Here is a 27,955-nt window from a genome sequence, read left to right on the forward strand (position 1 = left end):
AGAGAAAGAAAGAAATGTAGAAGTTGAGAAGAGAAATATAAAAATAAAGATTCATAAAGTATTTAAAATAAATAAATAATAACATAATAAAGAAATGAAAAAGATAGTTTTCGAGTATATAAAGGTATAATGTATGAGATGCATCGTTGAATTGATCCTGAAGTTGCTAAATGATCTATTACTTGATGCATGTGCAAATACATTATAAATGGACTTTTAAATATGAATTTTGACATTTATTGAAATTTTAAAAATAAGTCGTATCTCCAAAAAAATTTCTAGATTTGCTTACAGACGTTCTCAAAAATGAAAAATAGTGATTTTTCTACTAGATATGTAACTCGAATGTCAAACAACTTCTCAAAAAACATTTATTAGAAGCACATTTTGTAAATAAATTTTATTCTATTACCATGAATTTTGGAAATTAGGTAAGAGGAGAAATAAAAATATGGGACTACTAAACAGAATTAACCATCATAAAGAATAGAGATAATTACAAAAACTTTCACTTATGTTTCGTTCTTATACAAGTTATCTAATATTTTTTTAGTATTATAGAGAATGATAAAAAAAAAAAAATTAGTATATCATTTTAATAACTAAAGTTGTTATGGATTATCGTGCCTTACAACATTGATCTGATATGAACTTGACTTATATGTGACCATTTAATATGCTTAATCTTTATGGATTAATAGTTCATAACGAATTGTACACCTTGGTTTACTAATAAATATACAACTTCCGATTGATAATTTAGGTATATCGAAAAACTGTAACTAAGACCTTCTTACTGTTGTTGGACCGAGTTTTCTGAGTTAGGTCAGCTTACGATCTGAGCAAGAGTATAAACCTCATATTAATCCCAAATTTGGACCTCAAATCAAATGATGTTCGCGCCAATATTCAACACTGACCGTCGAAAGTATTGATATACATTTTACAAATTTTATAAATTTACAAACATAATATTTTCAGAAGAGTGACATCGGCAGTTCTCTGTAATATTTACAAGGAGTAAATTATAATAGACTTCTTTAACGGTTGTTATAATCACAAACACCTTCTCGTTAATTTGAAAAATTTCAAACACCCCTCTGAATATATATATACTTTAATTTAACAGGCTCATTATAAGGGATATTTATTAGGATATTTATAATTCAAAAGAGTACTTGCAATAAACAATAAAAAGGTTTTTATAATAGTAGCAAATCTCAGATACACCCGTTGTAATTTACCCTATTTGCAAGTATTAATTTATCAATCCTCCAACTCACCTATTTTGAGTTGGCTACCGATTCTCAACTCAAATGACTACACATAAAAGCTGGATTTGAGGAAGGTTTTTGATAAAATTATTCAAATTACTCCATATAAAAGAATTTATGAAGGATTTTGATCATTTGAACTCAAATAAATCCACAACTCCCAAATCCAAATGTAGCCTTGGAGATCCGCTTGAATCTGAAGGAAACTTTACATATATAGCTGCCTAAAAGTTGCCAAACCTCATATTTAATCAACTGAATGACAAAATTCAATCTCCATCTGCCTTTTTACTTCATATAATATTTTTTTGTCAAAAAACCTCAGCTAAATCTCTCTATATTGTTACATGATGACAATCGTCAAGAATACTATATGCAATTATTCAAAGCCTGAGCGATGCACTTGTACACCAAAACTCAGTGAAGCTATAAGTAATGTTATCCTAGAAGCTATACAAAAACCCAAACCCTGTACATTAGTGTGAACAAGATCAGTACAGTATATTTACCATTAATCGTCTATCCGCTGTATTTCACCCATCATGATACGGTTGTTGGTAACCTTGAACCCGAGAAGAGCAGGATCAATCTGTCTACCTTTCTTCCCCTTCTTTTTGTTGTTTCGAGCGCCAGGCATCCCATCTGATGACTCGGTTGCTGAAACATGGGTTTCTTGAGGTGCTGGCTTCTTAGCACTGCTTTTCAGCATGTCACTGAATAATGTCTCCAGTACATCAACATCATTACAAAAAGACGTTCGTCGAAATTGTGCATCTCTTCGGCCAGCATCCAGGTTTCCTGCATTAACTCCTGGTTCTCGTCTCGCCCCTACACACAAGAGAGGAGGCACAAAAATACTCAATAAACAGCCAAGTAAATGAACAAAGTCCTCACTTTCGATCCTCTCATGTGTAGAGTTTATACATAGTAGGAAGATGCGGCGCCTCTGACCTTTGCCTTGGAGATAAAAGAAGTAAACCAATAAACTACAACAGATTGATAGAAGACCAGGTAATAGAGAAGACCAATTACTGGCATAATTGATGTAATGTGCCAACCCCAATACGATAAAACTAACTGACATAACATCGTCACTGTGACTTGAGATCTTTTCACTTCACATGACAATGACAATGTATCACCACCTTTCTGTGCAGGAAACAGCAAGGCAGGGAAATGACTATCTAGCCCAAATAATATGATAAAAGAACAAACAACAAAGACTACCAATCTTCAATACTTGTCACTAAATAAGTTCCATGACTGCCGAAGTACAGAATACCTTTTCAATTCTAAACCCACTATCCAAGCTACAAAATTTGTTCAATAAAGGTTAAGAAGTGCCGAGAATCCCATCTTACCATCAGAAGGTACAATGTTTGAGTGACTTTTTCCTCTGGCAACAGAATCAGCAGTCAGCTCTGACAACCCTTCCTGAGAAGATGCTGGTCGAGGGACAGGTGGGCGCCTTAGCAAGACATTTTCTGGTCCTTTTGAGCCAGAAGATCGCAACCTGGTTACAAGGACATGAGTATAAAACATATAACTGGAAAAGAAATGACAGTAGGGAAACAATGTCAGGCAAAAAAAACGGACCAGAAGCAAGAACGATTACAAATTTTTGTAAAAAGCATCAGCTCATGAATATCCACATGTCAACGAAAACCACTCACTGACTGACATAAGGGCCAAACAGAGTTGATGTCTCATGTTGTTATTAGATTTTCCAATTTACTCATAAATATGACATGAATACTACTTCCATGGATCAGCCCAGTTTCTTTAGGCTGTCTAACAATTATTCGACAATTCCATAAGTAAATGAGACAATTGAACCAGGGTACTTCCAACAAGACAACAATACTCATATCTTCCAAAGAACCTGTGTCATAACTTGGATGATGAAGAGAAGATCAATCAAATGCCAACAGAGCAGTGCCAGAAAAGAGCATCCAAGTTTCTTACCTATCCTAGCAGCATCCTCCAGGAAAGAATCGCCTGATCCAATCTTTTCATCTTGAACACCTGACATTATCCAGATCAAGTTACTTGTTTAAAATTTGAAAGCAAAGAAAAGCAAAACCACCAGGAATAATGTGAAAAATTACCAGCAGAATCAAGTGACTTTTGCCTGCTTAGGATATTGACTGGGATTTCCACTCTGTCTATAGAAGCCAAGCTAGCCTGCTCAGTTACACGTTCTTGCCCCTCTGAAAGTATTCCCTGGATGTTACTGTTACTGATGAGCACTCTTTTCCCTTCCACAGTAAACAAAGAATGTTTTTTTGGCAGTCTTGTTTTTCATATTAAAATGGTCATGGCTTACCTGGGGGTTTTCATCAATGTTGGAAACAAATGGCTTCCCTTCAACTAATGCTCCACCTTTAGATTGATAAGGTAATCCACCAATTTCCAGAACACTGCTTATTCCCTCAGACAGTCGACTCGGAGGTGGTCCACCAGAATCAGAACCATAAGACTCAACAGCAAATGACTTGCTAACACCTGATTCTTGATCAGGAATAACACTAAATGACTGGTCACCCATGCTTGACCCAGAATAATGACCCGAAGGTGGCCTTCCATCATGGGGTACTCCATTAGACACATCAAACTGTTCACTTGGTAAGTGGCCAGATTTCTGATGCAGTAATTCCATAAGCAAACGCTTTGAACTGTCATCATTTGTTCCAGCTGACATCCACAAACTATGATCTTCAGTACTCCTTTTGGCATCCAATTCCCTTCTTTGCCTTTCATTATGAATATGCAGTTGTTGAATTCTGGACTCCATCCACTCATTGACAACTGACCGTTATTCTCAGAAAAATGCCCCTCCGCTGCGTCCAAGCGTGAAGCATGCAATTGCTCCAGAAGTGAAGGGTGGTTGGTATGCTGAGAGTAAATACCGGATGAGAATCCAACCTGACCACTAGGGTGCATTCGTGCAATCTGCTCCTGCATTTCTAAACCTTGAGCATGGCTGATGGAATTGACAACATCCAGATTTAGTCCATCAGCACCAATGGGCAATGACATCGAGCGCTAAAAAGGTAATATGCCAGGGTCGTATAGACCATGTTGATATCTTTCTTGTACTGAAATATTCCGTTCAAGGTGGCTGAGATGCTCCTCAGAAGGTGGAATTTGTTGAGAATAAAAATCCAGAGGGCCAAATCCAGCAGAGTTAGCTCTACGAGAGGCAGCAGGATTTCTGTGGAACTGACTAGCTTCATCAAGGGGCCACCCAGAAGTCATTTGCCTTTCTTCTTCCATTTCTAATCGCTGCCTCAGCCCCAGAGGCAACTGCATTACATGAAGCTGATCTTGCTGAATAATTTGTTGATCCAGGGGGTGAATCTGTCCATGCCTTCCATGTGATAAGAGCTCCAGCAAATCATTTTTATGACCTTGATGAGGCATTTGACCAAACTTTGCTTGAAGTAGCTGCTCAAGGGATGGATCAGGATGCCTTGAAGGAAACTGGGAACGCTATTGTAGATCATTCAGAATTTGTTGCTTCAGGATGGCCTGTTCAATTGCAGCACTGGATCTAAGAGCATCCAAATGTGACTGTCCACGAGCAGACTCACGCATTTGACTCTGCACCATGGTAATTAAAATGGACATAGCCAATTTCACTGTCCATAAGGTGTTGGTTGACAACGGAAGTTCTGCGGACATTATTTTGAAGGAAGTTTTAATCAAAATGGGCTTAGGAGAAGCCAGGTTGGATGCTATGAGTTCGCCATTGGTGGGCTTCGGAGGCAGTGAAGTGGACTCGTTGGGAACAATCGAATTGCCTGTTTCCCTCGGAGACGAACCCAGAAGGAGAACTCTTACGATAAAGTTTCTCGTGGTCAACACCCCTTTTGCTTACAATGTTATTTTGGAAGACCTGGCTTGAATATTTTCAGGGCCATTGTATCCACGTATCATTTAAAAATGAAATTCCCTACACACGCCGAAGTTGGAGAGGTCGCATGCGATCAAGGGGAAGCCAGACGATGCTACAACCTCTCTGTAAAAAAGGATGCAACAGATAAAAAGAGAAAATTGGATGAAACTTTCATCGAGAACGAGGAGAGAATAGAACCAGTGGATGAACACAAGGAGATCGAGTTGGTACAAGGCGACCCATCCAAAATAACAAAGATTGGGGCAAGCATGGAGAAAAAATTCGAGATGATGATGGTCGCATTCCTACGTCGCAATGCTGACATGTTCGCCTGGAGCCCCTCCGATTTCAAAGGTATTAGTCCTGAAATCATTGAGCACCGGTTGAATTTAGATCCAAAGGCGCAACCCATCCAGCAGAGAAAAAGAGCGTTCGGGTCCGAAAAAAATCGGATCATCCAAGAGGAAGTGGATAAGCTGTTAAAGGCGGGATACGTTTCTGAGGTCCGTTATACGGACTGGTTATCAAACGTGGTGGTGGTGCCAAAGGCTGCTGGGAAATGGAGGATGTGCACCGATTTTACGGACTTAAACAGGGCATGCCCCAAAGATCCTTTTCCATTACCAAGAATCGACCAGTTGGTAGATGCGACCGCAGGGTACGAGTTGTTTTCAATAATGGATGCCTACCAGGGTTACCATCAGATCCGCATGGCTAAGGAAGACCCACAAAAACATCGTTCGTAACAGAACAAGGTATATTTTGCTATAACGTAATGCCGTTTGGTCTGAAAAATGCAGGTGCAACGTACCAAAAGCTCGTTAATAGAATGTTCAGAGAACAAATAGGGAAAACAATGGAGGTCTATGTTGACGATATGTTGGTTAAAAGCCGACGCTCGGAGGAACACTTGCACGACCTCGAAGCAAGCTTTGCCATCATGCGAACATACGGGATGAAGCTCAACCCAACTAAATGCACATTTGGAGTCGGAGGGGGCAAGTTCTTGGGTTATATGGTAAGCAGTCGAGGAATAGAGGCCAATCCAGAGAAGATCAAAGCAATCCTCGAGCTAAAGTCACCAGGCTCAATAAAAGACGTTCAGAAATTAATGGGTAAGATCGCATCCCTCAACTGATTAATTTCTAAATCCGCAGATAGAAATCTACCCTTCTTTCAAGTTTTGAGAAAGCCTAAGGATTTCCAATGGACAAGCGAATGCGAGTACGCTTTCAACCAACTCAAGGATTATCTAAGGACGCCACCGTTATTGGCGAACCCTCGACCTGGAGATATTTTATACCTATACTTGGCCGTGTCTGAACATGCTGTAAGTTCAGTTCTGGTGAGGGAGGAAAATAGAGTCCAGAACCCGGTATACTATGTTAGCAAGATGCTGCAATGGTAAATATATACCTCATCACATGCATTAATGCGTGAAGATGTATGAGGATAATTTGGTCATAAAAATATTTATTTAACTTGTAATAAATCAGTAATAAGCCAACTGGGATAAATATAATATTTTTCCAAACTTTTTGTTAATATAAGCAAATTCGGTTAATTTTGACTAGTGAAAGAACTTATTTGTTAGACGGAAGCAAACTTCGGGAGTGCTAGATCTTTTAAACTAGAGGAGGTCTAAATGTAATTACACCAAATTTCAAAGGAAGAAAGTGTAACTATTTCTTTTTTATTATAATAGCAACAGGAGAATGCAATATTTGTACACATATAATCAAATAAATACACCACACGAATTCAAAAAAGGAAATCAATATATAATTTAAAAGTTGAGCAAGTGATTGACACAAGCAAAAATGGAGAATAAATTATGAGTTTATATTTGGTATCAAAAGATGACGTAGGCCATTTGAATAAGTAATTATATTATTACAAATATTTAACGATTAGTAATTTAAATTTTGATGTTGTGGTGTTCCAATCTCTAAATTATGAGTGAGAAAGCCACTTTTTATATTAGTACAAATATTTAAGGATTAGTAATTTAAAATTTGGATGTTGCGGTGTCAATTCCTAAATTATGAGTAAGAAGCCATTTTTCATATTCGTATAGATATACTGAAAAAATAATTTAAAAATTAAAAATAGCTATGACATATCGATATGTATGTTCTTTTTCCTATTAGGAACTATAAAACATCATTTTGTCACACTGTTTTATTTATAATAAGTTAGGCTTGTAAATGGATGGATAGTGTCAAAATTTAGATCTATTGGAACAATAGTATTGATGTACGGTCCCAATTGCTCTATATTAAGCCCAGACCCAAACACAAAACTAAAAAATAAAGTTCTCTTGGTATGGTAGCAGGGTATGGTTTATATCGTGTATTGTAATACGCCCGTCTAATTAAGTCCAACCAGTTTAGTTCTTATTATGACATACTTGGACTAGTCAATTTATATTTAGCTCATCCTAAAAGTTAGAAGTTGAAAGAATTTCGAATGACTTTTAATAGAATTTCAACTCTCAAATCTATAATAAAACATACTCCATTCAAATTCTAAGACTCATCTTCCTTCATGTATACACGTTGGATGGACGGGAATGAAGAAAATTCACCTTTTCATTACCATAAAACTCACAATCCAATCCTTATTGATTCTTGGTTATCAAAAAATATAAGGGGGAGATGCATGGCCAGAAGCCTCTATAGTTGTAAGATTGAGATTGGATTCAATCCTTACGCTAATGATCTTTATATAAATTTATGAACTTGGGAGTAATTTTGATTCTTTATTTAATTTTTTTTTAATACTATATATTGGGACTTATATTAGAAAAATAATTGTTCATAACTCTTCGTATAGAATTGAGGTGCTTTTATTTTAGATCGAAAAAATTATCAAGGATTTAAATTTTACAAAAACACGATATTATATTAGGGTTAAATGCATTTTACCCCCTGTGAAACTTCTAATATTCATAATACCCTCATGTGATAAGATAAATGACAAAGAAAAACCCCTATGATAATAAAAAAATATATAGGCAAAACACCCTATCATGCTAGCAGTGCACAACACGCTCCAAATTTTTTAATTTTTTAGTTAAATAATGATAATTATACACTTTATCATCCACAATTGGATCTTACTTATTTAAAATTAATGATCAAATTTATAGATATAAATAACTACATCTTAACCTATTTATTTGTATATAAATAATATATATATATATATGTATACCCCTCCCCACCCACCCACCCACCGCAAGTAGTCCACCACCGTCCCTTCCCCCCGCCACCGACGACCACCCTCCCCCCCCCCCCCCCCCCAACTTCACTTCCTCAACCCTTCTACATGCTCCCAACCATCTTTAGTCATTGAAATCCCCGTCGTCGCCATTTCCTCCCTCCTCCCCGTCGTACGCCACCCCTACCCCACTTGCAAAAAATTCAAGACCCAATCTTCTCCCGCCTCCCTCCTGTCCGTCGTTCATCTAAAATTGTTTTAGGAAACAACGACTATCAAAATAAGCTCACACATAAAATATCTATAAAATAAGTTATCAAAATGTAGATAGTGATGAAATAAATGTAGATATAAAACTCAAGGAATTGAAATTTGTTGCATTAATGGAGAGTCACGACACTTATTGTTGTCTATATAAGTCATGATTGTCTTCTTCGGTGCAAGTGTCAATGGCAAAATAGTTATTAAACCTCATAAAATCATAATCCAATCATTGTTGATACCCCTAAATTTGGTAATTAAGGACCTGTGACCGAAAAGACCTTAGGCCAGATCTCCCCCACCAAAAAAAAAAAAACATTAAAAGTGACAACTTAACCCAACTAGAGGCCAAGCGTGGATAAAAACACATGGCGACGTCCTACAAGGCCCTTGACATGAAAAAGAAGGAAATGGATAAACTTTAACCCTCAAATTGATTAAGACAAGTATCGATTATGGAGTCATAATAAAAGTCGGAGATTTAGGGATTTGGTTTAATCACTTCTCATCCTTTACTTTCCCGAAAGCAAGCTCAAAAAAGTTTCTTGGGAATTCTTACTTACCCATTGCACACTTTTGGCTACACACGGCTATTTTTGCCGCTCAACTGTATTATTTTACACTTTTAATTTATCACTCATTTGAGCGTTGAAGTGCTAATATTTATTTTGTAAATTTTATTCATTTGACGCTGCAAAAGCCCAACGGCTCATACTCGATCTATAGGACTCAAGCATTTTTGCTCCTATTAATTATAATAATGGAGTCATAAAATTTAAATAAATATCAAATTAAATAGGCACAATAATTTAAAATAAAATATTAAAAATAATTTAACAATTAAGAAAAAATTAAAATTTTTTGTGTGATTTAATTTATTATTTATTCATCATAAGGCAATCATTTATTTAAGCAATTATTCAAAAGAACACCGTAATTTCATAAAAACAAATAAATAAAACAGGCATATTCGAATTTTAGTTGAGCCTCAATCAGGCCAGTCCATGGATTGGGCTTGAATTTAAATTGAGGCCCATTTAAAGGCTTACAACTTCCCAACACTGGTCATGAATAGTAGTGAGCTGATTTTTTATTATTTATATATATATAAATACACCTTTTTTTTAACCTATAATTTAAGAATTATCGACGACACAAGCGTTCAACTAATAATTAATATTGTTGAAACTGAAATATATGTAAATGCACACTAATAATTCGTGCTATTAATTTATACTCATTATTTAATACTTATGTCTTTGAAGATGTCATTTCACAATCATAACATTATAATAAGGCTGTGTTTGGTTTGATTTTGAGATGAGCCAAAACATATTTAATGTTTGTCTACTTTATTTTATACTTAATTTGTGTGAATTTTTTGTTTTGGGCTTTTTATATATAATATATACACATGAATAATAATAATTTTTATTTCCAAAAAATAAAACACTAAACATAAAATATATATACATCTACATATATAAATATATATGAAAGAGATATGATTTAACCAAAAACAGTGATTTTTGTCTCTTAAAACACAACACTAAACATACCATACCTGTTTTAAATTATTTCTAAAATCAAATTCAAACATATACACTATCTCCAACACATATTTATTTGTCTCTTTCTTTATCCACAAAATATTTAGAAAATGAATCCAAATACTACATAAATTTCTGTAGCCTCCATTTTTACATATTAATTTAATTGGCCATATTTGTAGTACCCCAAAATTTTTGCATCTTAAATTAAATTAAAATTTTTTGCTTAGTTGAAAAACATACATTTTAATTAAAGTAAATGTAATTTAGTAAGTTAAATAGTTCAAATTTTATAGACTAAAAGTTGAGTTATGATGCAATAAATACACAAAAAAACTTTCATATAAAATATTATTATAAATTTGATAAGAAAATTAAGTTATTTATTATTTTATCTTTTCCATAAAACTGAGTAATTACATATCTAGTAAGGAATGGATCGATCACCAACTCGAACAATATACAGAAAAATAAAATTAATTAAGGCCTTTTGGGTTGTTTAAACCCCTATAACAAATTACAAGGAATCTACAAAATAGAAATAGTAATACTATGAACAAACCCAGAAACTACATAATAAAAGAAATGATGAACATAACCCAGTTGCAGATATAGGCTCAGAGAGCCAAGACCCTTAAGCCACTAAGGCCACAACCTTTCACACGATTGCACAATTACCACGAAGCCACCAAGGCTAAGAACCACAAAGGTTATTCACAAAATTCACCAAGGCTAAGAACCACAAAGGTTATTCACAAAATCCACCAAGGATATGCCACAAAGGCTTTTACAGAACCATAAAGGTTATGCCACTCAGGCTTTCAACTTAAACCCAATAACCTCAAATTTAGGGCATGAAGAAACTGGTCGTTTTCAAAGAAGGGGGAGGGAAGATGATAGTGTAAACTTATCTCATACTACGAGAACCATTACGAACCAGCCATATAAAGAGGCCAGATATTAATAGTCCTTTATCAGCCATTATTGGAGAAGGGAAAAACATAGAAGACAAAAAGGAGAGGTGGGAGTCCCAAAGGGTCGTCTGGGGAAGACGAAGAGAGGCAAATGGCGGATTAGGGGAATAAGGGTTAGGTTTAGTGAAATGAGAGGGAGAGGTATAAATACTAAGCATGCGGGTCAAATTTTTTGTGGGCCGGGTTGGTGGATTAAGTGGCCCTTTGGGCCTTGTGATTTTGGCCGTCTAGCGCAGAAGGCCCAGCCAATGGTTTGGGCCAATTCTCCTATACATATCTATTTTTCAAATATATTTTCTTTGAAAAATATAACAAAACATATTTATTCATTTTTTTTTCTAAAAATATTCATCTTTTGGTTAAGCATATGGTGGATCTCTTTTTAAAAGTATATATGAGTGGTTGTCAATATTATATTTATTGTGTATCTTAATTTATTATTTTATTTTTACTTTAAAATTATTTATTTATTAAATACTATTCATATCTGGATTAGAGATATTTTTTTAATTAAAAAATAATTTAATGATGATTTTATATATAAAAATACTAAAATATACCGAGATCTATATAATTCTTTATGGCATGAATTTAATTTTATCCAATCAATCAATTTACGGGAGAGTGATAGGGGCAAATGTACATTAAATTTATAGGGGTGAACATTGTCATAAAAATAGTTGAGGGGGGCAAAATGTAATTAACCCTTGTTAACATCAAGTTGCCTTCATAAATACATATAAGAGAACCAAAACTAAAATGATGGCGTCGCCCGGACTCGAACCGGAGACCTTCAGTGTGTTAGACTGACGTGATAACCAACTACACCACGACACCTTGGCATTCATACTTCATCAGAAGAAGAGCAGATCTAATCTAAATTGTGGATGAACCAGAAAATGTGGACGTGTATGGAAAGAGCGGGGGGAGATAACAATGGCAGAGAAATTGAGTTTGCAGCCTCTGGCTATTGAGCTTTCTTCAACTGTTTTCGGCCTTCACTCTTTCAAGACGCAGTGGCCTTCTGTAGTTTCTACCCCAAGGCCCCGACTGCGGTGCGCGGTTCAAATGTCGACTGGCGCCAGCACTGGTAACCCGCCGCCCATAGTGATTGACTCGCACTTGCACGTTTGGGCTTCTCCTGAACAGGTCAATCCTTGAATCCCAAGCTTACACCCGACATTTCCTCATGCAATTTTTATGGGATTTGATTTTCTTTCTTTCTTTTTTTGGATGTTTAGGCTGCGCAGAAGTACCCATATTTTCCGGGCCAGGAGCCCACATTGCCGGGTCACGTCGATTTCTTGCTTCAGGTATGTGGTGAAGTTTAATTTGGCTTTTGACTGGTAAAAATGTTTTTCTTGGTTCGCGGCGTGTAATGGGTTGATCGGTTCGAGTTAACCTCAACAACACATTGGTCAGAAATATGTGATTTAGAACTGTATTTAGCCTAAATGTGTGAGCTTGAATGAATTTAAGTCAATTCCAGAAAGTGTTAGTACTTGGTTGTTATGTAAATGAACCAAGTGAAAATGAGTTTTATCAATGGAGCTACAGTCTGAAATTCTGATGGGCTTATTCCATTATGCAACATCAGTTTGGGAACTGAACTGCAATAAGATTTATTTGTATTACTAGCTTTAAACTATTATAGAGGAGAGTCGACTGTCGGTTTATATTCTATATTTCTAACACACAGCCTTACGTGCAGGTGCAGTTCGTTTCTGCATCCACGTGAAATATTCTTTTTTCTTTTTTTCATTAATGGAAATTCTTTTGTTCATGGATGGAGAGCAGTGAAATTTGAATTCAGAACCTCTTGTGTGTCTCATACCATGTTGAATGACTAACTCATCTAAAAGGTTGAATCGTTTAATATTTAATCTAAGGGACATTGTGCCTTGTTTCTTATTATTTTGTAGCAATACTTACTATTCTGTTTTTCTTAGTGGTGGGGGTTGGGGGGGTTGACGAGTGGCTTTTCCTTTTTCCAACTCTATGTTCATGCCTAACGGGTTCTTCATGCTGTTTTGAGCTTCAGTGACTACAATCATAATTGATTCATAGAAGACAAGATTTGTGGTTATTCTGCATTTCAAGACAGTAATATTGTAATTCTCATTCTACAGGTATTGCATATGTCGAAGGAGCAGTTATGAAGTTTCTGCTGTATTGACTAAATTTCTATATCATTCTGTAGTGCATGGGAGACGCTGGTGTAGATGGTGCACTCATAGTGCAGCCCATTAATCATAAATTTGATCATTCATATGTAACAAGGTTAGTTTCTGATAAGATGCTAATTTCTACTTTCTGATTAACTTATCATCTTATGAGCAATATTTGACAAAAATATTGAGGTTATACAAATGAATTGTGAGGTCCAAAGAAATCTGCAGCATTAGAAGGCAAAATCTTGTCATCTATATGATGATACAGCTGCATACTAAACTGTAGCATGGCTCCATTTCTTGAATTCATCAAAATTAAGTCAGCAGGAAGTATGCACATAAAACTGGAAATTAAAATATTGAGAAACATCAAGGTGAAGGAACAGTCACCAGCAGAAATAACAAGTTTGATTGCTTCCTTCCTGCAAAAATACTCATTATTTCCCCTTTCAATTTCAGTTCATCTGTCATCTGATATGTAATAAATCTGTTAATATTTGGACAGCGTGTTGAAGCAATATCCATCAAAATTTATTGGTTGTTGCCTTGCAAATCCAGCTGAAGACGGAACAGGCATCAAACAGTTTGAAGATCTCATTTCCAAGGTCCAAAGAGCCTCTAAGTATCAAATATTGTTGTTTGGTTTTGCAGAAATCATGTTTGACATCAAATTCTGTGTACAGGATGGCTATCGTGCTGTGCGTTTCAATCCATACTTGTGGTCGTCTGGTCAGTTGGTATGTTTCTTGACTAAAAACCCACACAGCAGTTCTCCGAACTCCTGTCCATCGATGCTTTTGTTAGAATATAAAGTTTTCGATCTGGTTTACCTCTCAGGTTTGGTCGGTGGAAGAATGAAAATTTACTTGTTAGAAGCAGGGTGATTAACCATGCTATCATAAGTGGATTCTGTTCATCCTCTTGTTTTATGTTGCTCTCCTTTATTCATGTTGAAATATAATCTCTTGTAAAGTTATCCTCATCTTTCTACCACTTTATTTAAAGAAAAATTCAAGATAAAGTCTCTTTCAATCGTTTACGTTGTCCTCTGCAGATGACAAATGCAGTTGGAAAGGCCATGTTCGCCAAAGCTGGAGAGCTTGGGGTTCCAGTTGGTTTCATGTGCATGAAGGTCTTGCAATTTGTAATATAATTGCAAAGATTACCATCATCGTTCCGTACTTTGTGTTATGGGTTAATTACACCTAGCTCTCCTTCAGAAATACTCCGTTTACAATTGCACTCTATCGTTCGACGGAAATTACTGATATCAACACATTGAATAAAAAAACACACGTTTTAAGCGAACTTCCAATATGCCCCTTATCATCCGGAAGTCTTTATATTTTATTGACCAAATTGTTTTCAATCTTCCAATTTGTTGCTTCATAGTAATTCTTCCAAGTTTCATAGACTAACGCATTTTTGTTCATCATATATTTGGCTGCACCAGTACTAAAGATGGAATCTTGTTTCCAGGGTCTTGATCTGCATATATCAGAAATTGAAGAACTGTGCACAGAATTTCCTTCGACAGTTGTTCTGCTTGACCATCTGGGTTTCTGTAGACCCCCAAAGTAAGTTTCCAATAGAACATTTAGGATTTCCAAGGAGCTTTCCTACCTGCATGTATAACTTACCGTTTCAGGTTTTTTTTGGTGATGTGAATCAGAAATGATGAAGAAGAACAAGTGTTCTTGAACCTGCTAAAGCTTTCCAGATTTCCACAGGTAAGTATATGCTGTGTATCAGATATATAAATGATACCTTTCATATATAAACAAAGACTCCTAATCATCATTGTTCTGGTCATCGTCATCATAGTCGATACTTAATCATTGATGGAAACTCGAGTCAGGTATATGTGAAATTCAGTGCACTGTTCAGAGTCTCAAGACATCCTCATCCATATGAAGATTTATCCGACATTTTGCCCAAAGTAGTCTCCAGCTACGGTGCCAACCGCGTCATGTGGGGAAGGTAACATGCTTAAATAACCTGTTAATCTGTTCTCTGGTTGAAAAGAAACAATTTTTTCAGGGGTGGGGTGTTTGCGCATTCGTGATAGGATTAAGTTGTAGAGAAAGTTGTAAATTTAGCTGCAGTGAAAGTTGAGAGCGTGTGCAAACAAAATTGTCAAGTGGAAAAATGTTAAAGTTGGATTGTTTGAGGAAAAAACACAATGTCTACAATTTTTCAATATGCTACAAAAGTTGGTGGCGGAGTTTAGATCTCTTGGCGTAAATGAGCTTAGTTTCAGCAGTTCTAAAACATAAGTTGTATAACGAAAACTTCAGCTTATTTTAAGTAAAAAGTTGATAAACTCTTGAATTAAGCTATTACAAACACTCCTTTCAAGTCTCGGGGATGAGCAAACTAATGCTGAAAATGTTCATATCTCATGCAGCGACTTTCCTTTCGTTGTCCCCGAGTGTGGCTATAAAGAAGCAAAAGAAGCAGTGGTTCAGCTGGTCCAACGTGCAAAGTTATCATCTTCCGAGCTGGAATGGATCATGGGTCGAACTGTTAATCAAATCTTTAACAGTCGATGGTCGTCTTCTTAGAAATCCATCGGTCTGATCGCCCTCGAATTCGAGTGATGATGAAACAAGAATGTTGGGAGTTGAGAAGAGCAGCATATTATGGCCTTTGTTAATAACTAAAATTGCTTATTGTAGGAATGCTATCTGTATCTTGTTAAAAACTTCTTTCCATATATAAGTTAGAAATGATTTTCATTAAATCTCTGACTGTTTTGAACTAATTTATTTTGTATTAATTGTATGACAACTTTGGTATTAATGAAATTTCCTTGATGTGCTTCAAACTGACTACTTCTTGAAATATATTATAAATAAACCAACCGAACAATTTTGATATTGCAAGAACAAAATGACTAGATTGTGCTTCCCTAAGTTTTTCATGGGGGTGTCTGAAAAACAGTATAGTTCTCCCAAAGTGACAGAAGAGGTTGGTAAGTTATTAAGATATCAAAGTTGCAAATATGTTTGGAAATAATAATTATAAGCAGAAAAGAGAAGATGTATTATCAGCTTATTTGTAATTATCAGACTACCCTTGAATTAAAATGGTGGGTAGGTCTCATCATTATTTGGGGGTATTTTGGAAATATATGAAAATAGTTAGGGCAAAAAAGTTATAATGAAGTTCAATTTATTTAGGGTTAAATACGCTTTGTTCATCTGAACTATTTTTTATGTAATATTTATTTTTCTGAATTAACAAATATAACACTTACCTTTACAACTAAATATTTGAAAAATATTATTCTTATATTATATACTTAGGTTTGTCAATGGACAGATATTATCCTACACATACACAAAAAATAATCTTCATATTCATACTCATGCCCTACGCGATGAATAAAATACTCTACCCTACTTTAGACCCATGAAATTAAATGAGTTGGTATGATTGGTCTAATACCTTAAAATACTCATAGGTATGGGTACTGACCTAATACCCTAAACACCTATAAGTATTGATATGATCAAATACCTCAAGATGTTCATTCATCCATTACTTTAAATTTGACTTTGTAAAACTTTTAGTAACACAACCAACTAAATTTGTTTAATATTTTTAAAAAAATAAGTAGTATATAACTATTTCATTACATATTTCATTTATATTAATTACTTGTTGAATTTTTAACCAAATATGTTAGAACTTTGCATATTGATTTCATAACCACTCAAAATTAATTTTATGATCAAATTAAGCAAAACTTAACTTGACATTTAATAAATAAAAAAAATACGGATAAAATGTAATTTAATTAAATTTGAATAATATACGAAATAAATAAAATTTGTTTGAGTCAAATTATTAAAATTTCATCAAATCAAAGTTGAATGCAAATTCAAATTCAAATGATAATTAAGAGATCCAAATGAAAGTTAGATATATTATACTTAATTTCATCAATTTTTACCAATTCTTATGTCTTCATTCTTATTTTGAATTTGTCTTGATTTTATAATCAAATAATATTACCCGTCCATTATTTGAACAAATTTAAGATTCTTATTTAAAACAAATATTGGTATATCATTTAAACAAAATCAAGTTCATTATTTAAGTTTCAACGATGATTAATTTGCACATATTGAAATTTTAAATATTAATTTTATTTTATTGATCGATGGATCATGAAAATCCACCAAAAATTAATTTAGTAACATACAGCGTTTGGCTTAAAAGTAAAAAATTTAAACAAATTGTAAAAGAGAAAAAATTAAGTTGGTTTCAAATGAGTAAGACTCAAACTCTACCAATTTTTTAGGGTATAATTTGGGTAAAACCCCTGGGTATATCATAAGATAGTGTATGAGTAGGGTATTAAAAAATTGCTACAGGTATTTGTTAGATCTGGGTCCGAGTAGGGCGATACCCATCCATTGACAGACAAATATATACTAGTAAGTATGACACATCCTATATATGTGCATAATTTTTTAAAATAAATTAATATAAAATACTTTTATGAATTGTATTATTAGTTTTTTTAGATAAAAAAAGTTGTTAAAAATATATATTAAGATAATAAATTAAGAAAAATAATTTGATTTATAAAAAAAAATTGACAAACAAAGACAATAAATAATGTAGGAAATTAAAAAAATGCATGAAGAAAATAACCACGAAAAGATAGTTATGAAAATCATGATAAATGAAGAAGTTAAGAAGTAATTAGTTAATTAATTTAAAATTTCAAAAATAAATGAACATATCAAAATTAAGTGAGACATGAATGAAGAGTGTAATTATCCCTTCATTTTACTTTCATAATTTACTTTTCTTCTCTTTTTCTCTTGTTCCACATTAATATGCCCACCGCTACCACCACCTCGATTCTCATACCCCAATCCCCTTCAGTTACAAAAAAAATTTATAATTGAAATTCCATTGATCTTTCTTTGTCTATTTTGTAAATAGCAGAGGCATCATTTTCTATCAGACATCTATCCCTAATCCCTTACACAACACCACAAATAAAACGTAATGAATGCAATTATTCAAACCTGAGGAGGTGCACCGTTATCGATAGTGAGTGCACTTGTATTTACACCAACCCTCAGAGGATGAGGTATTTGTAATGTTCTATTCCTATTAACCTACAAAACTGAACCCTGTACAGTGATTGTGAACATGATCAGTACAATATATTTACCTTCACCATTAGTCGTCTATCCGCTGTATTTCGCCCATCATAATACGGTTGCTAGTCACCTTGAACCCAAGAAGAGCAGGGTCTATCTGTCTACCTTTCTTCCCCTTCTTTTTGTTGTTTCGACCGCCAGGCATCCCGTCCGACGACTCTGCTGCCCCTGCCGAAGCATGGGTTTCTTGAGGTGCTGCCTTCTTAGCACTGCTTTTCAGCATGTCGCTGAATGATGTCTCCAGTACATCGGCATCGTTGCAGGAGGATGTTCGTCGAAATTGTGCATCTCTTCTCCCAGATGCATCCGTGTTCCCTACATTAACTCCTGGTTCTCGTCTCACTCCTACAAGCAAGAAAAACTCTAGCATGTAAATAGGAAGGCACAAAAGATAGAGCACTATGTGAATCAACAAACTCCACTTAGGTGAAAAGAAGGGCAACGTAGGGAAATTGCTATGGTACAAGAGAAAACACGCAAGACTCCTGTCCTACCATCAGGAGGTACAGTATTTGAAAGGCTTTTCCCTCTGGCGACACGATCAGCAGTCACCTCCGACAACCCTTCGTGAGAAGATGCAGCTCGTGAGACAGGTGGACGCCGCAGCAATACATTGTCTGGTGCTTTTGAACTGGACGATCGCAACCTAGTTACAGTAATACATGTAAGAAATGGATAAATGAGAAATTCGAAAAGGGCAGTAATCTCAGACAAAGAAAGGATTCGAAGCAAGAAAGATCTATATATTTGTGAAAAGACACCAGGTTAAATATATCCACATGTCCATAAATCCTCGCCCAGTGAAGAGATATTGCAAAAAGCAAACAAAGATTGACTCTTGAAGAACAAGAATTAAGCAGAGTATCCAGTTCACTGTAAATCCAACATGATCTATATTTCCACAGATCAGGATTTCTTTTGGCTCTCGTAGATAATTCTACATGTCAGCAAGTATATGGGGCATCGCAAGGCTAGTATACTTCCAAGTTCCAACAAGACAACAATACTCATATCTTCCAAAGAAAAACTCCCAAGAACTTAATATTGAAGAGAATTTCGATCAGATTCTGCTAATAGAACAGTAAAAAAAATACAGCACCCAAGGGTTTCTTACTTTTCCTTAGCAGCATCCTCCGGAAAAGAATCACCTGATCCAGCCTTTTCATTTTGAAAACCTGAACATTATATCATGTTACTTGATTAAAATCAATAACAAGGAAAAGTAAAACCAAGAAAATTGTGAAAATTTACCAGCAGAATCAAGTGAATTATGCTTGCTGAGGACATTCACCGGCATCTCGACTCTATCCACAGAAGGCAAGGCAGCCCGCTCCACTAATCCTTCTTGAGGCTCTGAAGTCATTCCCTGAATGTTACATTCATTGATGAGGACTCTTTGTTCTTCCCCATTAGAGGAAGTCAGTCTTTTGGCTGCCTTGTTTTTCATGGTAAAATTGTCATTGCTTACCTGAGCGGTTTCACCAGTTCGGGAAACAAATGGTTCTCCTGCAACTTCTGCTACATCTTTAGATCTATAAGGCAATCCACCGATTTCGAGAACATTTGTTATCCCCTCAGACAGTCGACTCTGAGGCTGTACACCAGAATCAGAACCAAAAGACCCAACAGTGAAGGAATTGCTGAAACCTGATTCTTGATCTGCAACAACACTAAATGACTGGTTTGCCATGCTTGTGCCAGAACGGTGATCCGAAGGGGGCCTTCTGTCATGTGGTATTCCATTAACCAAATCAAACTGTTCACTTGACGGGTGCCCAGATTTCTGATGCAGTAATTCCATAAGCAATCGTTTTGAATTGTCATCATTTCCAGAGGACATCCACAAACTAGGATCATCAGTACTCCTTCTGGCTTCCAATTCCCTTCTCTGCCTCTCATTATGAAGATGTAGTTGTTGAAGTCTTGACTCCATCCAGTCATTTGATGATTGACCATTATTCTCAGACCAATGACCCTCCGTAGCATCCAGGTGTGAAGCATGGAATTGATTTGGAATTAAAGGGTGGTTGGTATGCTGCGAGTAAATACCAGATGAGAACCCATCAACTTGACTACCAGGGTGCATCCGTGGAATCTGCTCCTGCAATTCTAGACCTTGAGCACGAGCCAATGAATTCACAACATCACGATTTACCCCAGCTGCTCCACCCGGCAATGACAATGCGCGCTCAAAAGGCAACATGCCAGGGTCATAGAGACCAGGTTGAAGTCTATCTTGTACTGAAAGATTCCGCCCAAGATGGCTGATATGCTCCTCGGAAGGTGGTAATTGTTGGGAATAAAAATCAAGAGGGCTGAATCCAGCAGAGATAGCTCTATGAGAGGCAGCAGGATTTCTGTGGAACTGACTAGCTTCATCAAGGGGCCACCCACGACCCATTTGCATTTCTTCTTCCATTTCCAATCGCTGCCTCAGCCCCAAAGGTAACTGACTCCCATGCAGCTGATCTTGCTGAATAATCTGTTGATCCAGGGGGTAAATTTGTCCATGCCTTCCATGTGACAAGAGCTCCAGTAAATCATTTTGATGCCCTTGATGAGGCATTTGACCAAATTTTGCTTGAATTAGCTGCTCGAGGGAGGGATCTGGATGCCTTGAAGGAAATTGGGAGCGCTGTTGCAGATCATTCAGAATTTGTTGCTTCAGTATGGCCTGTTCAAGAGCAGCATTAGATCTAAGAGCATCCATATGCGACTGTCCACGACCAGATTCACGCAACTGACTCTGCAACAGCTGCTCAAGAAGAAGCTGTCTGGCCTGAGACTGCTGTTGCTCTTTCAACAAGATTTGCTGTTGGTGAAAATGTTGTTGTTTCTGCAGCTGCTGCTGTTGTTGAAGTTGTAGCTGCCTCTGCTGTTGCAACTGAAGGGCCACGATGTGTTCCATGTCTCGTGCTGTTTGACTGGCAAGCTTGTTGTGGTGCATCAAACTCAGACTTGGGTCCCCCTCTAGCATTACTTCGTTGAAGTGTGTGTTATGAGGAGGCATCATACTATGTGACTGAAGATGCTGCTGCTGAAGTTGCTGAGGCAATAGCTTCTCTGCTAAATCAAAGCGGTTAAATTCTTGGTCCATCCCTGAAGAGTGGCGAGCGTCCAAGACATCTTGATACAAGTTGGAATCAGAAAGTGCACTGCTTCCATAAACATCGCTCCATGCCTCAGGGACACGGGTAGGATCAGGCATCGCATTAAAAGGAGCGATCCTTCCAGAAGCAGGGTTAATAATCTTGTCTTGTGCACCTCCACCAAATTGAGGTGTATGATCACTTCTTCCATAAGTACTTTCAAGCTCAGACCATAACAAACCAAGAGGATGCATCTTGCTGCCTTTTTGATCTGACATACCAGAGTCTGTCAGTTCATTAGTAAGATAAGCCTTGTTGCCACTACTTGTAGCAGGTTCGCCATATCCTCTAGAAATCTTCCCTACAGCACTGCCACCACTTCCGGGTCTCCCAGGGAACACGATTTCTGTTTGACCAAAAATGGCAGTTAAAAGAATTAGAGCTCAGAAGCAATTTAAATAGTAAAGGATAGTGTACATTAGTAACTATCAGCCAAACCTTCATCATGGAAATCTTCTCCTTGGGAGTACAAGTGTTTTGACAAACGTTGATTTTCGGGTAACTTCGATTGACCGTGCTGTACAGAGGTAGCACTGCAATCAGCTTGCCAGCCTGAGCCATCCACTACTGAAGGAATGGAATCAGATCCACCATCATGCTCATGTCTGAATTTCAAGTGAGGCATAACATCTCCCAATTCCCGGAATGGTGACTCATCAGGAGCATCTTCCAAACGTACAGGTAAATCAGTCCCAAAAAAGCCTTGCTCAAACCATGAAATGATATCCACTCCAAGAAAAGGTCCCTGGATTTCCCCTTGAGGATCCCGATAATACAAACTTAATTCCTCTGGAGGAATTCCTCTATTCAGCTGATATTCATTGGTTCTGCTTCCAATCTCATGTAGCTGTCCATCCCAATACTGGTCCGATGTTGGCATAGCAAAGAGGGAGTTCGATTCACCGGGAAGATTGTTGTTAGCATCAAATGATGTAGCAGATTTGGCACTATCTAACAGAGGCTGCTGATTAACAGCAGAACCTGTTACCTTGAGCTGAAAGGCATCAGACTGAGCACCATTCAGAGATTTTACGCTACCAACATCCAGTTCTTTTCTGTTTATAGCCTCTGAAATTTCATATTGCTCTTTGTGATCAGCAGTTCTCTCTGAAGTAAGGATAAAATAGTTTCTTTCAGATAAAAATCGGAAGGTCATTCTACATAACATTTTAAAGACCAGTCTAATACTCATTGACTTGGGATACCTGTTTTAGGTATATTATCGTAGAAGATGCTGTCAACCGTAGCTTTATGAAGATCCACTGAAGCTTTCACAAGGTTATCTGGTATCTCTTTGATGACATCAGCAGTGAGGGAAACCTGTCTTCCAATGTTCAATTCTTCTCCCAATTCTACAAAGAATACAAACCAAGGATTATAACATAACCAATAGGAAATTAGAGAAACAAAAAAAGACTAACTAAATTACCATAAATCTCTTTCTAAAGACTGACCTGAAACATCATCAATTGATCCGCCCTTCCTAAACGAACTGTATGAGGCTCCACTGTTTATTATTTTACCCTTCCATATGTCATTTAGGATAGCCTAGAACAAAAGAGGAGCTCATCACATTTCCACAGATAGTCAATCTAACAGCACCAAGGAATTCATGTATAATAGCAAACATATAAAGAATATGCCTGTAATTTGCAAAGCTCACCTCCTGCTCAGCATCAGGAGCAACAAAAGCGAAAGGTTCAATAGCATCTAATTGAGTTATTGGAGGAACTTCCTCCCAATTGTCAGGCATGCGGGCAAGGGATGAATCAAGTCTTTGCTTACGGTATATGTCAAGTAGTTTGGCCCTTGGGTAAACAAATGTTCCAACAGAGAGGGGTTTTCCGGGAACATTTTCACTCTTGTCATACTGAGCAACACCAATTGGAACCACAGATGGCGGTCTTACAAGAGAAACACTCGACCTGCCACGCCCTACAGTAAAGCCCGTATTTGAGCCCTCAACTCGTCCCCTTTCAAGTCCAAATCCTGGTGCAGCGCGAAAACCCAACCCGCCAGAATTTCCCTCCATCCTGTGTCGAGGCCTCCACTTATCACGAGAATCTGAATCGCGTTCAGGAACAGAACGGCTATTTGACACAAATGATTGGCTCTCACCCTGGGACTCTTCCTTCTCTACATCTGTCCTTTTCTCCACCCGAGCATCCTTTTCTTTGTCATCAGGACCCCATCTTAAAGACCATTTGTCACGCCTCGTTTCATGCCCAGAGTTGCGGCTACTAACATCATGCCATCTGTCAGTGGCGGGCAAAGATCTATTTTCAGTTGTTTCTCTGCCTGGAGCGTTGTCAACCCGTCTATCCATCTTCCTGCGATCCCTTCGACCAAGTATCCCAGTTTCCCTTTCTTCTTCACGCCAGCGACGTCCACTATCAGGTTCTGGAGCAATTCTTCTCCAATCCTTTTTGTCCTCAGTTGCTTCTGAGCGCCAAACCTCCTTCTGGTTCAAATCAGCAGAACTACCAAGTGACAGAGAACTTGGCCCCCGGGTTTCCTGCTGAACAGAAATGTATCCTCAATGCAATCATGACACAGCAGAAAAATTATGAATGGAGCAACTGATAAAGATAAAAGAAACAAAGAACACTGCACAAAATAGTAATGCAACAACTCCATAGGAAAGGAGACAGGTTTTAGCAACGCAGATCTGACTATAAACAATTAAGATAAGTAAAACAGGATTCCTGATGTAGCTGGTTGGTTGCTCAATGTCAAAGCCACAAGAATGCAGCCGTAGCAAAGTATATATGCATGACAAAATAGCCAATACTGGATTCACATTGTCAAACTAGCTAGTTTCAAAACATTCGGGTCCATAATTATACACTCAAGAGTTACTGCAATAACAAAACTCAGATGAAATAAGCGCATCTGTAACTTCTGCACAAGACAAGACAAGAACCAGATAAAAGAGACAAAGAACACTACACAAAATAGTAATGTAAAAACTACATAGGAAAGGAGACAGGTTTTAGCATGCAAGTCTGACTAGCCCTATAAACAATAAAGATAAGTGAAACAGGATTCCTGATGTAGCTGGTTGGTTGCTCAATGTCAAAGCCACAAGAATGCAGCAATGCAGCTGTAGCAAAGTATATATGCATGACAAAATAGCCAATTTTTCTGGATTTCACATTGTCAAACTAGCTAGTTTCAAAACATACGGGTCCATAATTATACACTCAAGAGTTCCAGTGATAACTGCAATAACAAAAGTCAGATGAAATAAGCGCATCTGTAACTTCTGAACAAGACATGAACCAGACAAGGTCAACTTCTTTTTTTTAAGAAAAAAACATATTCCCCACAAAGAAGAAAAGAATAAAGGAGATCTGAGATTTTCACACCAGTTAGATTCATAAAAGGATTGACATCATGCATCTGCAACTACACCAGAATTAGAGATGGCAGAGTTCCATCACAAAGGCTTCAAATATACACTAGACATGAACCATCCAACTAAAAGCTCAAACCCAGTTCTCAGTTCAGAAATCAGGCAACGGATGCTACTCAGTTATCTGCATATTTACCGTCTTAGGTTCATTTGGCCTCGCATAAAGCCACTGTGGAGACAATGGAATGCTCTCGGACACTGCCTGATCTGCAGCAACTCAGATAGAGTATAAGTTATATTTGCACCACAATGCTCCTATACTAGAATAAGTTGGTAAAAAAAACACCAGTTACCCTTGGATTCGTCCAGTAATGCCACCAAACCCTTGTCCTCATCATTTCCAATGGAAGCTTCATGCAAAACACCACAATACATCAACATACGACGAAAACAATAGTAATCCTAACTAGGGCATTTAAGGCAAGCCGGACTGGAAACTCAACCAGGCATTGCAACTGATTCCATAAGCAACATAAAACTGAACTTCAAATTAAGTTCAAGTAATATTTATGATTGGGAAAAATTAACAGCCATAAAATTTCCCAACAGGAAAGAAAAAAGTAACCAACCAAAAGCAAGCAACTAAACTGAGTTTCCAAATTCCCAGCAGAATGACTCAACCTACAATCAGGGCAACAAACAAATACTAAATCTGAAGTGAAGAACCTGATTCCAAACCCTAGGACCTAAACTGAAAGCTACATTGCGGAGACAGATCAATATATCCAAGTGCAGAATCCAGCAGAAGACAGTCGAATCCAACCACGCAAACTAAACCAAAACCAGCGAAAATCAACGCGAAATCAAGAACAGCGATTTACCTTTTGGAGTCCACGATTGATCGGACGGCTTAGATGCGATGAGATCCTCCGGAAGATCTAGCTTGCTCTCCGCCATGACGACAAATCGATACTTCACAAATTTCCGACCAAAAATCACACACACAACACACGAATAGTGAGAGTGAGAGAGAAAGAGAAAGAAAGAAGTGATTCAGCGAGTGGCAATACAAAAAAATTCAGAGCAAAAGAGATTCCAAAAGCAAATCGAGAGATGTATGCATATATGTATGTATACGTGGAGCTAGAATTAGGGTTTGCGAGAGCCAATTGAAAAATGCAGAAAGAGAAAACACGAAGGAAGGAGATGACAGAAGGTGAGGGTTTGGGTGGTCCGAACAGCCAAATCAAATAATCGGGAATTGTTTAGTGTTGTGATTTTCGGAACTTTAATATATTTGGAAGGCGAATTCTCAAACAATTATGAAATGACCCCAAATAAACATTGTATTTCACATTTTTACCCATGTTATAACCATAACAGTCCTTTTGATGGGCCTCGGATTCGTCCTGATTTGTTAAGCATGACGACAAAAGAAGAGAGATAAAATTACAAGTTAAGAAGAGAGAGAATAATAAAGAAGTTTGATAATTTAATATGAAAAGAAAACACAGAAATTAAACAATACACTGATTATGTGTTGGATGGATTAATTTGAATTTGAGAAAATAATTTCATATTAAAAAATAAAATTTATTAATATTTTGTAAAATATAGCTCAAAAATAATTTAAAATTATTCAAACAAATCCTAAAAGTTTTAGGACGTCATAAGACCCAATTTTAATGATAACTAGTAACATGTGACACACTTTGTAGGCCCTCATTAGTTGTGTCAATGGGTGCATCTGGGACAGATTTGGGTGGACTCGATATCTGCCCCTCCTTAGTATAAAATTTGTCGGGACAGATCTAACTCAAAAGATCTAGTTATTATATTAATTTAACATATCAATTATAAATAAAATTATTCATGACTTAACTTATATTATTCAAAGAGGTTGCCATATTCAAAGTAAGCATGATTTCTTATGGCCACTTTTATTTCCATGGATAAGGAGGTTATACAAAATATAGTTGTTCGCTTTATAAAATTTTTAAAATAATTTCATAATTGAGAAAATTCGATACATTTAGCTTTCAATATTCGGGATTTATGGGACTAAATGTGTCGAACTTTCTCAATTTTGAAATCAATTTGAAAAATCTGTAAAGCATATGACTAAATGTGTTGAACTTTTTAATTTTAGTACCATTTTAAAAATCTCTTAAAATAGAGGACTAAAAGTTTGGAACCTCTATTTTATGATACTGAAAGTATAATTTCACTTGTTATAATCGACTACAACCCAAAAAATTTAATAAAAAGAGTAAAAAATTTAAACAAGATGCATTAAATTATTCTCTTGAATCTAAAAGAATATGTTATTATATACATAGGAGTTCATTGCTCGCTACGGGGGGATTTGATGGGGAAAATGCAAGGGGATGGATAAGAAGATGTTCCCGGTATTTCCAGCTTATACCAATACCTGAAGACCAAAGGGTATCTATGGCTTCTATCTATATGCAAGGCAAGGCTGAACTGTGGTATCAAGGATATGTGGAGAAGAAGGAGTTCGGGTCATGGGAGGAATTTGTAGCCAATGTATTGGGAAGATTTGAAGCCCTTAACAATGCTAAGGTGACAACCGAGTTCAATAGATTGCATCATGAGACCACTGTGGATGCTTACCTTGAGAGGTTTGAAGAGTTGAAGGATCAGATGGTTGTCTTTAACAGAGGGCTAGGTGAGGATTTCTTCATGATGAAATTTATTAGTGGACTCAAAGATGAAGTGAAGTTGTATGTGACTGACCGTGAACCTACCTCATTATACCAAGCCATCAATCTTGCTAGAAATCAGGAACAAACAGTAAATGCCATTCTCAAAAGAGCCCACCACCCTGCCAGAAGTATACCCCCCAAACCACCTTTCAGACCACCCAACAAAAACCCCCTGCAAAAATCACCAGC

The 27,955-nt window shown here is 36.7% G+C and overlaps 2 protein-coding genes, 1 non-coding gene and 1 pseudogene across 7 annotated transcripts; 1 reads left to right on the forward strand and 3 right to left on the reverse strand.

Moving 5' to 3' along the window:
* Positions 1-1,785: 1,785 nt before the first annotated feature.
* Positions 1,786-4,886, reverse strand: LOC148787313 (uncharacterized; annotated as a pseudogene).
* A 7,056-nt stretch (positions 4,887-11,942) lies between these two features.
* Positions 11,943-12,016, reverse strand: TRNAV-AAC (transfer RNA valine (anticodon AAC)). Its single transcript has one exon. It is a non-coding gene; the product is annotated as a tRNA-Val (tRNA).
* Positions 12,017-12,059: 43 nt separating this feature from the next.
* On the forward strand, positions 12,060-16,177 carry LOC105168449 (catalytic/ hydrolase). The gene is made up of 10 exons (XM_011088539.3): positions 12,060-12,328; positions 12,421-12,492; positions 13,380-13,459; positions 13,856-13,955; positions 14,034-14,087; positions 14,405-14,482; positions 14,830-14,927; positions 15,023-15,080; positions 15,209-15,330; positions 15,758-16,177. Exons 1-10 carry the CDS (start codon positions 12,116-12,118, stop codon positions 15,912-15,914), a joined length of 1,032 nt encoding a protein of 343 aa, XP_011086841.1. The 5' UTR covers positions 12,060-12,115; the 3' UTR covers positions 15,915-16,177.
* Positions 16,178-18,369: 2,192 nt separating this feature from the next.
* LOC105155234 (uncharacterized) lies at positions 18,370-26,319 on the reverse strand. Of its 5 annotated transcripts, none has more exons than XM_088883450.1 (12): positions 25,922-26,319; positions 25,394-25,450; positions 25,237-25,307; positions 23,349-24,203; positions 23,140-23,233; positions 22,891-23,037; positions 22,674-22,792; positions 22,124-22,547; positions 19,788-22,031; positions 19,651-19,711; positions 19,031-19,182; positions 18,370-18,881 (listed from the first exon to the last, which is right to left on the reverse strand). In XM_088883450.1, the coding sequence occupies exons 1-12, from the start codon at positions 25,995-25,997 to the stop codon at positions 18,556-18,558; spliced, it is 4,626 nt and encodes a 1,541-aa protein (XP_088739576.1). In that variant the 5' UTR covers positions 25,998-26,319; the 3' UTR covers positions 18,370-18,555. The 5 variants fall into 5 exon arrangements, with proteins under 5 accessions (XP_088739576.1, XP_088739577.1, XP_088739575.1 ...); XM_088883451.1 differs by having other exon boundaries at positions 19,788-19,902; positions 20,005-22,031; positions 22,124-22,792; positions 23,349-24,200; positions 25,922-26,318; XM_088883449.1 differs by having other exon boundaries at positions 19,788-19,902; positions 20,005-22,031; positions 22,124-22,792; positions 25,922-26,318.
* Positions 26,320-27,955: the final 1,636 nt, after the last annotated feature.

This window comes from Sesamum indicum, linkage group LG8, assembly GCF_026168435.1.
Source record: "Sesamum indicum cultivar Baizhima isolate 11 linkage group LG8, ASM2616843v1, whole genome shotgun sequence".
In the NCBI taxonomy this organism is placed as follows: domain Eukaryota; kingdom Viridiplantae; phylum Streptophyta; class Magnoliopsida; order Lamiales; family Pedaliaceae; genus Sesamum; species Sesamum indicum.